The sequence below is a fragment of the Mustela erminea genome, chromosome 9 (genome assembly GCF_009829155.1).
Source record: "Mustela erminea isolate mMusErm1 chromosome 9, mMusErm1.Pri, whole genome shotgun sequence".
Lineage (NCBI taxonomy): Eukaryota > Metazoa > Chordata > Mammalia > Carnivora > Mustelidae > Mustela > Mustela erminea.
In genome coordinates, this window is record NC_045622.1 from 113,231,643 (window position 1) to 113,243,816 (window position 12,174).

A 12,174-nucleotide genomic window follows, 5' to 3' on the forward strand; every position below is an offset into this window, starting at 1 on the left:
CCCCACATCCCCGGTGCGACCTGCTTGGCGAGGGGCACTGGGAGGCCATGGGGACGGCCTCTGCTTCCTGTTCGACTCTCCCAGCAGGGACCTTGGACAGAAACCACAGGGCCTGGCCAGGTATCGAACTAGGCTTTCAAGGTCCCCAGCGGACTGTGTTTCCTACAGGCACAGATGTTACCCCTTTCCACGCTGGACCCCAGACCAGCAGCTCCTCCCACGTGAGCCTGGCCGGGGCCAGCCATGGCCGCACCCCACTGTCAAAAGCCAGAGAGTCACGGGGGTGCTTGGCCTGCCCGTCGCCTCCCCATCCAGGCCCGGTTTCGTCCCCATCCAGGCCCCGTCTCCACAAGAATTGACTCAACTCGGGGCCCTCCTCGGGCAGAGTCAATCACCCAGCGAGACCGGGTCGGCACCGCCGGGGCCAGGGGACCGCCCACTACCGACGGTGCACCGCACCGCGGCCCGTACACACCCCGACGTAGGGCTCTCCTCTCGGGCAGCCTTAGCCCACCCCAGCAGGGTTCACCCCCCAAGAGAGGAGCGGGCAGGGGTGAGGTGGCTCGCTGGAGAAGCCACTCTTCAGGCACATGCTGCGAGGCCAGCACAGTCCGGAGCCTGGGAGGGCCTGGCCGCGTGGGGGCCGTGCGAACCAGCGGGTGGGCACCTGAACAGCCCAGTGGGCTGGGGGCCCGGCACCCCATTGGGAGTCACTCTGGGGAACTCCCCCACCCCCCAGCCCCGCTCCACGCCACGAAACGACCGACGGAGAGGGCTGTGGGCCAGTGTCCATCTGCCTGGACCCCCCGAGCCCGGGGGACGCACCGTGGGGAGGCCTCACAGGAGCAGAGCTCAGGGCTGACACTGGGCGGGGTGGCCTGCAGTGGCCAGGGCTCCAGGCCAGCCCTGCTGGGTGTCACCCAGGCAGCCCCTGAGGCTGTGTCTTTCATGTTGACAGTAAGTATTAGGGCCAGTGGTGCTTCCCCTAGATGCTAAGTGCCACGGAGGGGCCGGGGAGCCCCTGGGAGCCGGGGGGGGGCTCGATGGGGCTCCCCTGTTGGCTGTTCCAACCCTAATCAGAGCAGGAATTTTGGAGCCGCTGTGGGGAGCTCCAAGGACCAGAGAGACACCCAGCCTTGGCCTCTCTCCCACCCCCACCCCAACACCCTCTCGGCGGTTCTCCCTGGGGGCCCCAGCTTCTCCTGGCTGGAGGCTGAGAGCCTCAGGGCCCCAGTGGGGACACACAGGGCGGGCTCTTGCCTGCCCATTCTCAGGAGGAGGATCCCCGGCGAGTGGCCTGCGGGGCTCCCCTGCTGCAGAGAAAGAGCCGGGTCCTCATCCTCACCTGTCTCCTGCACCAAAAGCAGGGCCGCCAGGACCCAGGCCAGCACCAGGCACCCGTTCAGGGCACCCATCCTGGGGGCTGGCACGGCGGCGGGCTGGTGGCCGGGAGGGAGTGGGCCCCAGTGCTTGCTCCCTGGGGACCCTGGGGCTTATATAGCAAGAAGCCTTGGCCCGGCGCCCGGCTCCTGGGCCACGCAGGGCTCCGTCCTTCCCCCCAAGGTGGCCACGTGTGTTTGCTCTTGGGGAGGGGCTGAGGCAGGAAAGACGCCTGGAGGAGGAAGGATTTGCGGCTCTGGGCCCCAGATTCACAGGACCCTTGCCCTCAGTCTCCCCCGCCCCTCCGCAGCGTCTGAGAATCAGAGGGAGAGAGGTGACCGCCTGGGGCCAGCGGCCCATCTGGGGGGCAAGGACCCTGCACGCAGCCGTCCGAGCCGCCCTGGTCGTGTCTCACTCACTCAGTAGGGAGGTGGTCAGCACGACCCCACGCTGATCCCGCACATCGAGCCCCTCCCCAGAACCTGGCCAAATCCTCAGCCATCGGGTAGCCTTGGGCGCTGGCCGGGGGTGTTCATCCCGGGTCCCTGGGGCTTCTGCTCAGCTAGGGGGTGGTCAGCCATGTGTGTAGGGCGGGGTACCTGGGCTGCATGGCCTGTGGGGGTCCTGGGACGGGGCTCCATGCCCAGAGACCCTAACCATGCCGACCAGTGACCCTGAAGATCTCGGGGCTCCTCTCTGTCACCAACTTCAGATTTAAGGGGAAACTGAGGCCCTGATAGTAGACGCCAGGCTGGTCTTTGTCCCACGCCTGCCCTGGCCGAGGCAGGACCAGGAGCCCCCAGCGTGGCGGGTTTGACCATCCCTCGCTTCTGAAGCTGGCTAGGTGGCCCGAGGCCGGGTTGCACAGAGGAAGCCGCTGTCCCTCTGGGTCCGTGAGTCACCAGGGTCCTGCGTGGACGGCAGGCCACACAGGGACTGATGTCGTCACACTGATGTGCTCCTGGGGGCCCCGGCAGGGCTGACGAGGTCACCTCAGTCTGAGCGGGTCTCAGACTGGGGGGTCTCTCAACCCCAGTGCCGCCCTGAGTGGGAGCCACGAAATCCCAGCTCGCTGGCTGGCCTGGCCTGGCAGGGCCACATGGTAACCTTCTCCCAGCGTCTGGCTCAGCCTCGCTGTCCCCTCTGACCCGCACCGCAGGTGTCTCGTTCTCTGGCTCCAGCAACAGCGCTGGGCACCCTTACTGCACGCCAGAGTGTGTCTGAGAGCGGCCCATGGGCGGACCAGGCTGGGAGGTGCGGGAAGCCCCCAAAGCTTCTCTATGATGCGCACAGCCAGGCCCCCTGCATTGTCCTTCCCGGGATCCGTTCACATCAGTGGAATTGCTGGGGCCACGCACAAACCTGCCTCAAAGCTTTCACGCCTCCTGCCTGGCAGTCACCCCCTCTGCTTGGCAGAGGGCCCCTCCGGCCAACATCTGGGCCACTGCCGTGCGTCGGGAGGTCCGGGGTCTGCCGGGGGCCTCTCCAGTGCACCCACCCCCCGGGAGCCGGCCCTGCTTCCTGGCCTCGGAGCTCCCGCCGACGGGCCTGGCGCGCTGCCCACTCACGTCCGCAGATCTCCGGGCCTCCCGAGGGCTAGCCTGAGGGTTCTCAGATCTCAGGGCCCCCGCAGCTTCCCTGGGCTTCCCTGAGAGCTCCGGCTCTCGTCCGTGCCTCACGCGGCGCCCGGCCACCAGGCCTCTGCTGTGCCGCCCTGGCCCCCCGACTCGGCAAGCACCCCGCGGCCTTCAGGGCCCGCCAGCCCCCTGCCCCTGCCCGTACGAGCCTCGGACTGGGGACCTGAACGTGAGCTGTTCGGGGCTTCTGGTTTGCCGTCTCTCCCTCCCCACCCCACCCCGGACGGAGGGCTTCCCACGACAGGGGCCTTGCCCGCTGCCCACCGCGGCACACAGTAGGTGCTCTGGGCCGCCCAGCGCCGCCCAGCGCCGCCCCTCCCTGCGCCGCACTCCGGGCCGAGGCCGGTGGGGGCCGCCGGCACGGCTCTTGAGACATCCCGGATGCGGCCCCGGCCCTGTTTGCTCAGCGAGTTTACCCCTTCACACTTGACGGAGCCGAGGACGGAGATAAAGGGAAGGAAGAGAACCGGCTGCCTGGAAGCGGCCGCCCCCGGAGCTCGGGAAGGCTCCGCCAGGGACGGTGCCAGGAAGCCCGTGCGCCCTGGGTCCGCCCCTGTCCTCGCTCAGCCCACAGACCCGGCCGTGCAGAGCCCAGAGGCGCACTGCCCCACCCCTCAAGGGATTTTGGAGGTGCTGAGCTCACGCCTCCCTGCACCCTGCACCCTGGCAGCAAGGAGAGGCACCAAGACCCGGGCCTTACTGGGAGCGGCTGGGCGAGCTGCCGCACCTCGGGCACCGTGGAGGGTGCGGGAGGACAGGGGCACGGCCCTGGGGCACAAGCTTGGCTGGCTCGGAGCCCGCCCCGGACCGCCCTGGGATGGGGCCTTTCACACCTGCTGCCTCCTGTCTCCCCCGGACGGCGGTGTGCCACAACCACGGGGACCCTGGCAGCCCTGGACTACACCCCAGGGGCTTGTGCTCCCCAGAGCAAAGAGCCCAGTGGTGTGACTACTGGACTAGCCTGACCGTCCAGGCTGGTGGCCCCAGTGGGGAGGGTGGCCGGGGCAGGGAAGGACCCCAGGTGACACGTGCGTAACAGGCCCCTCCCGCCTGGGCTTTGGGACGGCGAGTTCTCTCCCCCCCCACCCCCAGCATGCTCAGGGTGTTTCCCGCGAGACTCGGGGGACCAGCCTGGTCCAGGAGAAACAGGTGGCGAGTCCATCATGGCCCTGGGGGCCCCCAGCTGGTCTTTGACCCACGTCCCTGAGCACCTCCGCCCTGTGCAGGGCACTTGGGCTGTGGAGAGGAGCCCTTGACCTCCCACTGGAGGGGACAAGTGACCCTGGGATGGGCTGAGGCTGAGGAAGGGGCTGGACCCTGGAGCCATCGCCACTGTGAGACAGACCGTCCCCCCGCCCCCGCCTCCGGGCAGGCTGCGGGCATGTGGAGCGCCTCCCGCAGGACAGCCCTGCCCCGGGGGGCGGCCGCGAGCCCCCGACCTCTTCACGCAGGTCCCTTCCTCCCTTGTCCTCTGTCCCCCGTCCTTCCTTCCTTCCTTCTAGCAAATTCTGAGCCCCAGGTGGGACGGCCCCGGGCCCTGGAGGCAACTTGGACAAGGAGAAGGAAGGTCCTGCCCCATGGAGCTCAGGACACGTGGCCGTTGGCGACCGCACGGGAGCTTTGCAGGGACCAGAGGGTGATGGTTCTGGGCGGTGAGGGGGACCCACACTCGCGGCCCTCTGTCCAGATCGCCTTCTCTTTCCAGAAAGACTCTGTCCTTAGAGAACTAAGGACTAGTTAGGGAACTAGAGAACTAAGGACTAGTTCTCTAAGGACTTAGAGAACTAAGGAACCCTAGGAACTCCTCGGGCCCTGGTGCCTGCCCACCCCCTCTGTGTCCGGATCCGGTGGCTCCAGAGACCAGAGGAGTGGGATCACACAGTGCCTACCCCTTGGGTCTGGCTCTCCCGCTCAGCGCCATGTCCACGAGGTGTGGCGGCAGGGGTCAGAAGGCCCCGTTTCTCGGGCTCAGGACGGCACTGTGCGAACACGCCAGACCCCACTTCCCGTATCATCGGCTGACGGACGGGGGCCGCTTCCAGCTGTTGGCTGCTGTGGGCACAGGAACACGACCGTGCAAGGATCCGCCTGGGTCCCTGCTTCCAGTGTCGTTGGGGACGGACCCAGGCGTGGACTCGCCGAATCGTGTCTTAATCCCGTGCTTCGCTTTCTAGGGGATGGCCAAAGTAGTTTCCACAACACGGACAGCATTTCGTGTTCCCCCCAGTAGTGAACGAAGGGCGGGCTGTGGTGAGGACGGCTCTCCTGGGTGCAGACTGCTGACCTGCTGCTCAGCGGACAAGGCCCAGGGGCTCTGCTCTGACCCGGTCCACGCAGAGTCCACCTTCATGACCTGGTCACCCCCAGAGCGCCCACCCGCCGACACCATCGCTGGGGGGGGGGCGGTCTTCAACATGTGGATTTCGGGAGGTCACATTCAGACCACAGGAGGCTTGATCGGTTTCTTTGTGCAGTTTCTAGAGTTTTCTGCGTGGTCCCCGGTACCTTGTGTCTCATCTCGCCGCCCCATACCTGCGGCCCGCGTTCCCGGCGCGCTGCGGAATGGCGGCGCTGGGCGTGGGCGTCCCGTTCTGTCACCGCGGGCACGCGCTCCGTCGCCGCCGGGAGCGACATCGGGCCGGCTGCTCATCCGCCCCTTCACGACGGTGGTTTCCTTCTCGTTCTGGTTTGTTGAGTGTTTTCACCATGGAAGGCGAGAAGTTCCGGCACATTCCATTTCTGCATCCACTGAGATGGCCAGGTGCCCCCGGTCTGTGAACGGGGGGACAGATCCGTGCGCGCGGGGCCGTTCCTGCGCTCCGGGGTGCGCCCGCTGGGTGGTGGTGCAGAATGCCGCGCTTCTGAATTGGTTTGCTGGCGCTTCGTTGAGCACTCGCACACCCGTGTTCGTGGCGGGCACGGGTCTGTGTGTGGCTTCGGTGTCAGGGACACGCTGGCCTCACAGAGCCAGGCGGGAGCGGGTCTGTCCCCCGCGGTGTTTGGAGGAGTTTGGGAAGAAGCAGTTCAGTCCCGTGAGCAGGTTTTGTTTCCAGGAATTTGTCTGTTTCTTCCCGTTGTCAAGCCTGGTGAGACGGTCTGCAGGACCCCTTAGCACCACGCGCTCTGCTGTCCCACCAGGGGCGGCATCGCTCTGCTCCTGACGCCGCGCTGCTCGCCTGTGGACGCGCTCGCCGGGGCTGTCTCCGGGGAAACAGCTGTGGGGTGTGCCGCTTCTCTGCGGCTCTGTCTGCCGCCTTTTCCCTGCTCGGACCGTCGCGAGCGCCTTCCTGTCCCAAGCGCGGGGCTCAGTTCCCCCGTCCCTTGCTGCCGCCTTGGGGGCTGCGGTGTGGCTGTCACTGGAGACCCTTCCTCGTGTCGGTGCTCCCGGCTGTGCCGCGGCCCCTCAGCACCCGCCCCGCTGGGCCTCCTAGGTCTGGGCGTGTGGGGTTCCGCTGTTTTCACGGACTTTAAGCTTTCCTAAATCTCTTCTTCCCCCATTGTTGGTTGAGACGGTGCTGTTCCGGGCGCCTGGGGACTCGGTTGGTTAAGCCACTGCCTTCGGCTCGGGGCACGATCCCAGAGTCCCAGGATCGAGTCCCGCATTGGGGGACTCTGCCGGGGAGTCTGCGTCTCCACTCTCACGCTCTCTCTCTCACTGTCTCTCTCTCAAATAAATAAATAAAATCTTGGGGGAAAAAAAAAGACTGTGTTGTTCCGGGGCGCCTGGGGGGCTCAGCGGGTGAAGCATCTCCCTTCGGCTCGGGTCGTGATCCCAGGGTCCTGGGGTTGAGCCCCGTGGTGGGGTCCCTGCCGTGGGGTGTCTGTTCCTGCCTCTCCCTCTGTGCGCTCTCTCTACCTCTCACTCTCCCTCAAATAAAATTTTTTTAAATGCTGTATTGTTTAATTTTCACATATCTGTGAATTTCACACTTTTTCTTGTTTTTTTAAAAATATGTATTTATTGGAGAGACTGAGAGTGGGAGCGAGGGGAGGCGCAGAGGGAGAGAGAGAATCTCAGAGTTCCCCGCTGAGCCTGGAACCGGGACCCGCAGATCGCGCCTCGGCCGGAGCCGACAGCCGGCGCGCGGCCGCTGTGCCCCCCGGCGCCCCCACTCTCTCCCTCCCGCGACTGACCTGCGCTGCACCACGGTTTTAGTATTTGTGAATGGATTCAAACCTGTTTCGGGGCCGAACACATAGTTTCTCGGAGACCATCGCGCGCTTCAGGAGCTGGGGTCGTCGTTGAGGGCGCTCGTGGGCCGCCGGCGGGACGGGCAGACGCACGTGCGCACCCTCTGTTTCCTCCTGAGCCTTCGGCCGGCTCGTGCCGCCCGTCGCTGGCCGCGTGGGATGGCCGTCTGTCCCCTCCGCTGTCCCGGGCGCGTCTGGCTGTGTCCGTGCGGCTGGGGCGCGTGTTTGCAGGTCTGGGGAGCTGAGTCTCTGTCGGGACGGAGCCCCCTCCTCTGCCTCTCCCAACCGTCTGGTGTTGGAGGTTCACCTCGCACGGCAGACGCGGCCGCCTCGCCTCTCCGGGTCACTGTTTGCGGGGGACGCCGCTTCCTAAGCTCTCGACCAGAGCAACCCTAGTTCCAGCGCGAGTGTCCTGCAGACGGTGTAGACTCCGAGGGTGATTCTTGAATCAGTCCTGACGATCTCTGAGCGATAAGGACGCTGGCCCTGCCGGGTGACAGTCTGTCTGTCTCCCGCGCGTCTTCTGGCTCCTGTTTTCCGTTCCCTCTGTCACTGACGTCCTTTTATTCCCTGCCCATTCCCGTCTGAGCCTGTTGTGCAGACCTCTCCGTGTGCTGGCCGTGGGGTCACCGAACACCGCAGACCTCCACCGTCCGCTCCGACCCGGCCGGCGGACGCCCGCTGTCCACACCCCCACGCGGCCCCGCCCGCCCTGTGTTGTGAGACGTGCTGTTGGGGGGAGTGCCCAGCAGCACAGCTGCGTGGTTGTTTTGGGACGTCTGTGCTTAAGTCCTGTACGAAGTTGCGAGCGGAGGACAAACTGAGGTCACGGCAATACTGACTTGCGGATTTGCCCACGTGCTCAGCTTTACCGCGGACCTTCCCTTCCGCGCACGGCGTTGGCTGACAGTCTGGTGTCCTTCCTTTCAGCGCGAGGGGCTCCTCTCAGTCCCTTGTAGGGGACGGCTTGTCATAAATCACTCCCCCAGCTTCTGTTTATAGGGAAATGGCTTAACCGCCCCCTCTTTTGTGAAGGAGAGCCCTGCCAGGTGGCGAATCCATGGCCGACGTGGCTTCTTGCAGGACATCAAATCCGATCATCCACGGCCACCTGCCTTCGGAGATCTCTGCCCCCAAGTCAGCAGACGGTGTCACTGGGGAGAACTTGCAGGGGACCAGCCGCCCGTCTTGAGGCGCCTTCAGGACCCAGGACCCGGGGCGTCTGCGATGTGTCAGTGTCGATGTCTCTGTGTTTGTCGTCCTGGGAGTTTCCTTGGCTTCTTGAAGTTTCTGCTTGAGTTCTTCCAACGTCTCCGCCCGGTTCTCGTCTCTCCCGGGGCCGCGTCATGCGTGCGTCGGCCCCTCCGTGGCGACCCACCTGTTCCCTCTTCCTCATTCCTCTCTTCGAGCAAAGTCCCCCCTTAGGCCGTGGCACGGTCCAGCTCTAGAATTCCCGTCCGGTTTTCCTCGTGCTCGTGTCCGTCCGTCTGCCGACATTCCCGTCCTGTGCACGTGCCGACGTCCTCATGGCCTTCGGTGCCGCCCGGGCTTTGCTCTGGCCCTCAGGACGCTCCCAACCGAGGGGCTGCAACGTCCTCCTCGGCCAGCTGTGACACCTCGACCTCCTCGGGGGTGACGTCTGTCAGCTGACTTCGTTCCTTTTAATAAGCGTGTTCCTTGTTTCTTTGTGAGCCACTGGGGATGTGGCTGTTAGAAGTGGTAGCTCTGGACGTTAGAGTCTCCCCCTTCTCTGCTGTTTGCTGGTTTCTTCTTTTCTTTTCCTCCTTCCTTTCATTGTTGTCAAGGACTGAAGTGTCCCTTTGTTTTGAGACTTTCCCAGATGATGTTGACAACGACTCTCCCTTGCCTGTGTGATCACTGAAGTCTCTGTTCCTTTAGCTCGTGTCAGGCTAACGCTGGGCAGAGTGTCCTCGACTCTCAGGAGCTCCCCGGTCTTGCAGCCTGGCCAGGAGGAGACCGCCGGGACGGTCCTTCAGCGCTTGGGTAGGCTACTCTGAGCCTGGGGCCCTGCCTGAGCTCCGTCATGGCTTTCCAAATCCCCGAGTGCACGTACCTGCTTTCAGATGTCATAATTCCTCAGACGGCCCTACCTCAACCCTGTGTAGGCCATACGGGGACAACTGTGTGTCCCCGCCTGTGACTGCTTGCTCCAGGAGTCTGCGGGTCTGAAGACCCCCAGCAGCTTGTGTGAGCAGTGCCCGCTGCTTCCGCCACCTGAGTGCCAAAGTAAGCCGAACGGAGGGGAGCTCCTTGCGTCAGCCTCTGGGGACCCACCAGGCAGCTTAGAGCAGACGAACACAGTGGTCTGCAGACCTGACCGTCTCTGCTCCTTCTGGCTTGGGGGGAGGAAGGGGAACCGGGCTGCCGATCCAAGGACACAGCCACCACTGCCCTGGGCGTGGGGGGGTCAAGGACGAGAAGAGAGTGCGGCAGGGAACCCCGACCGTTCTAAAGACGGCCTTTCCTTGTGCGGACATAAGCTTGGTTTCTGTAAACCTCTGACTGGGATAGAGCTCCCGCAAGTGGGCTCAGACCACTTGTCCTTGTTTTTTCAGTTTCTGTGGGGAACAAACACACGGAGCTTCCCACTCCACTAGTTTCCTGATTGGTTTATATTTTTAAGAAGATTTGTACTGAAAATAGAAGTTTGTGAGCCTGTTCTGCTGTCAATGAATAGGTGAAAAATAGATAAATGGCAAAGAGGCGCGAGCTCCTCCTGCAGAAGACAGCCAGCCGGGAGGGGTGGAAGGGGCTCGCGGGGCACGGGGCACGGCGACAGCCTGAGGGCGAGGCCCCTGCAGGGCCCCCAGATGGTTCCCACAGTCCCTGCCTGGCTCCGAGCGGAGACGTTGGTTCCCAGTGGGGACACCTGGCCCACACACCCACAGTGACGCAGGCGGACGTCCATCCCAGCAGTGGGTCCAGTGGACGTCGGGACCCTCCAGGTGTGACGCACAGAGAGCAAAAGCGTCCCCTCAGCTTGGGCATTTTTCCAGTCTCAGCTGAGGAGCGGCCCACAGACCCGGACTGGGGTGCTGCACCTCCTGACCCAGCCTGCACCCCTTGAAAAGGTCAAGGGACACAGCGAAAGGCTGAGGACACATCCCCGACGGAAGGAGAAGAGGGACGGCGCTCATGGGGCCCGGAGTCCTGGAACCCATCCCGGGCTGTCAAGGTGCGGCTCCGGCCATCACGATCGGGTCAGGACGACTGAGGACCGTGGTTTACAGGGTGCCGTGTGTCGCAGCCGACTCGGCCCAGCGTGACCCCTGCCCTGTTTCTAGGGGACACACCCACCTACGTTGGGGTGAGGGGCCTCTTAAACCCACGTGGGTAGAGGGTGGGCAGGTGCACCTGCACACGTGAGGGCCAGCAGCAGGGCCGAGGGAGCGAGCAGCCGACCCCCGTGTGTCGGGATAAAGGGCAGACAGGAGCTCTTCACACCGTCTCTGCGATTTACCCATACACTTGAAACCACATCAAAATAAAAGGTTCTCCGGAAAGCTCCATTCTGGCTGCCGCCTGGGGCATGGACTTGAGGGAGGCCGGCACGCATCCCGCAGCAGCGGGGAGAAGACAGCCCTGGAGCGGAAGAGGAAGTGGGGAGGGGGCCAGTCGGTCTCCAGGGCAGAGCCAGCCCGCAGCGGGTGGGCACACTGGGGGAGCCTGGGTGTCTAGGGGCCCCGCCCTGCGGCAGGTCCTACAGCAAGTGCACCAGGGGCCTCTCCTCCTGTCTCCCCGCTCCTTCCCCCGGCCCTGGTGAAGCCCTGGGAGAAGCAGCAGCCCCATGCAGGGTCTCGGGAAGCCTCAGAGCCCGGCCGGGGACTGGGGGGCAGGCGTGGCCCAGCCTGGGCAGGGCCAGTGTGGACAGAGAAGTTCAGAGGCAAACCACGGAGCCTGGTTTGCTGAGGATTACCACGGCAGAGGGAGAGCAAACAGCAGGAGGGCAGCAGCGTCCTGGCGGAGGCCCGGACGGCCAAGTGTCAGTCGGCAAACACACCCTCCCTTCTCTCCAGGAACCCCAGTGTTGACTCAGCGCCCACAGGGTTGGCCAAGGGGCCCATTTCCCCCACTACGTGCAGAGAGAGACGTCAGTCCCGGTGGCTGGGGCACCAGGACATCCACACCCAGGCCCGCCTGCCGACTGCCCCCTCTGGCCCACCCCACCAGCCCCGGGGCCCCAGCAGTGACCAGTGACCTGGAGAAGGGCCTGAGGGACACACCCACGTCCTGCACGCCAGCCTTGTCCTGGCTCAGGCCCCACAGCTGGGAGGCCACGCAGCACGGCGCCGCCCCTCCGTGGGGCCCGCTCCTCTCGGTGGACGCAGGGCCCGCAATGCTCTCCAGCTGCCCCGACTTCGCCCTCCTGCATTCTCTCGGGGAGGCTGTCAGGGGATCCCCCGTGCCTGGCTCCCTCCTTTCTTGTGTTCTGTCGGGGCCCTGCCACGTCCCAAAGTCAGGGATGTGGCCAACGCGCTCGGTAAGTAGGTGTGGTGCACGCGCCGCTGACACGCCAGGGCTAGAAGCGTCCGCGCTGCCCCTGGGGGGACTCAAGGGGGACACGAGATTACATCCCGGGCTTGGGTCATGAGGCCACAGGCTGAAGCTGGAGCTGCCCCAGGTCAGCAGTCAGTGACCTTAACTCGGAACTGCTAGCCCAGCTCAGGGGGTGGTGGGTAGTGCCCAGCACGGTCTGGGCAGTCAGGAAGGGCCCCTGGAGGCCCACAGGCCGAGCCAGACTTGTGTGTATGGGGGCGGTGAGGGTCAGAGCCAGGCCGCTGTGCCCAGCAACGGTGTCTCTGCAGGAGGGGCTCTGCTTCTCCTAGGGCTCTGATGCCCTCACCTGTGCCCATGTCGCATATCCGGCCAGACAGGGACACCCACACCCACATGCCCACAGATGAGCGGCTCAGCATCCCCGATGCCCAGAGATAGAGGTGTGGAC

General features: G+C 64.8%; 1 protein-coding gene across 1 annotated transcript in view; it reads right to left on the bottom strand.

Moving 5' to 3' along the window:
• MUC5B (mucin 5B, oligomeric mucus/gel-forming) overlaps positions 1 to 1,482 on the bottom strand; it is a 31,118-nt gene extending 29,636 nt beyond the window's left edge. Inside the window, exon 1 of the mRNA XM_032358328.1 lies at positions 1,346 to 1,482. Within this exon, the coding sequence (XP_032214219.1) occupies positions 1,346 to 1,415 (70 nt within the window). The 5' untranslated portion in view covers positions 1,416 to 1,482. The remainder of the gene's footprint in view (positions 1 to 1,345) is intronic.
• Between the last annotated feature and the right edge of the window lie 10,692 nt (positions 1,483 to 12,174).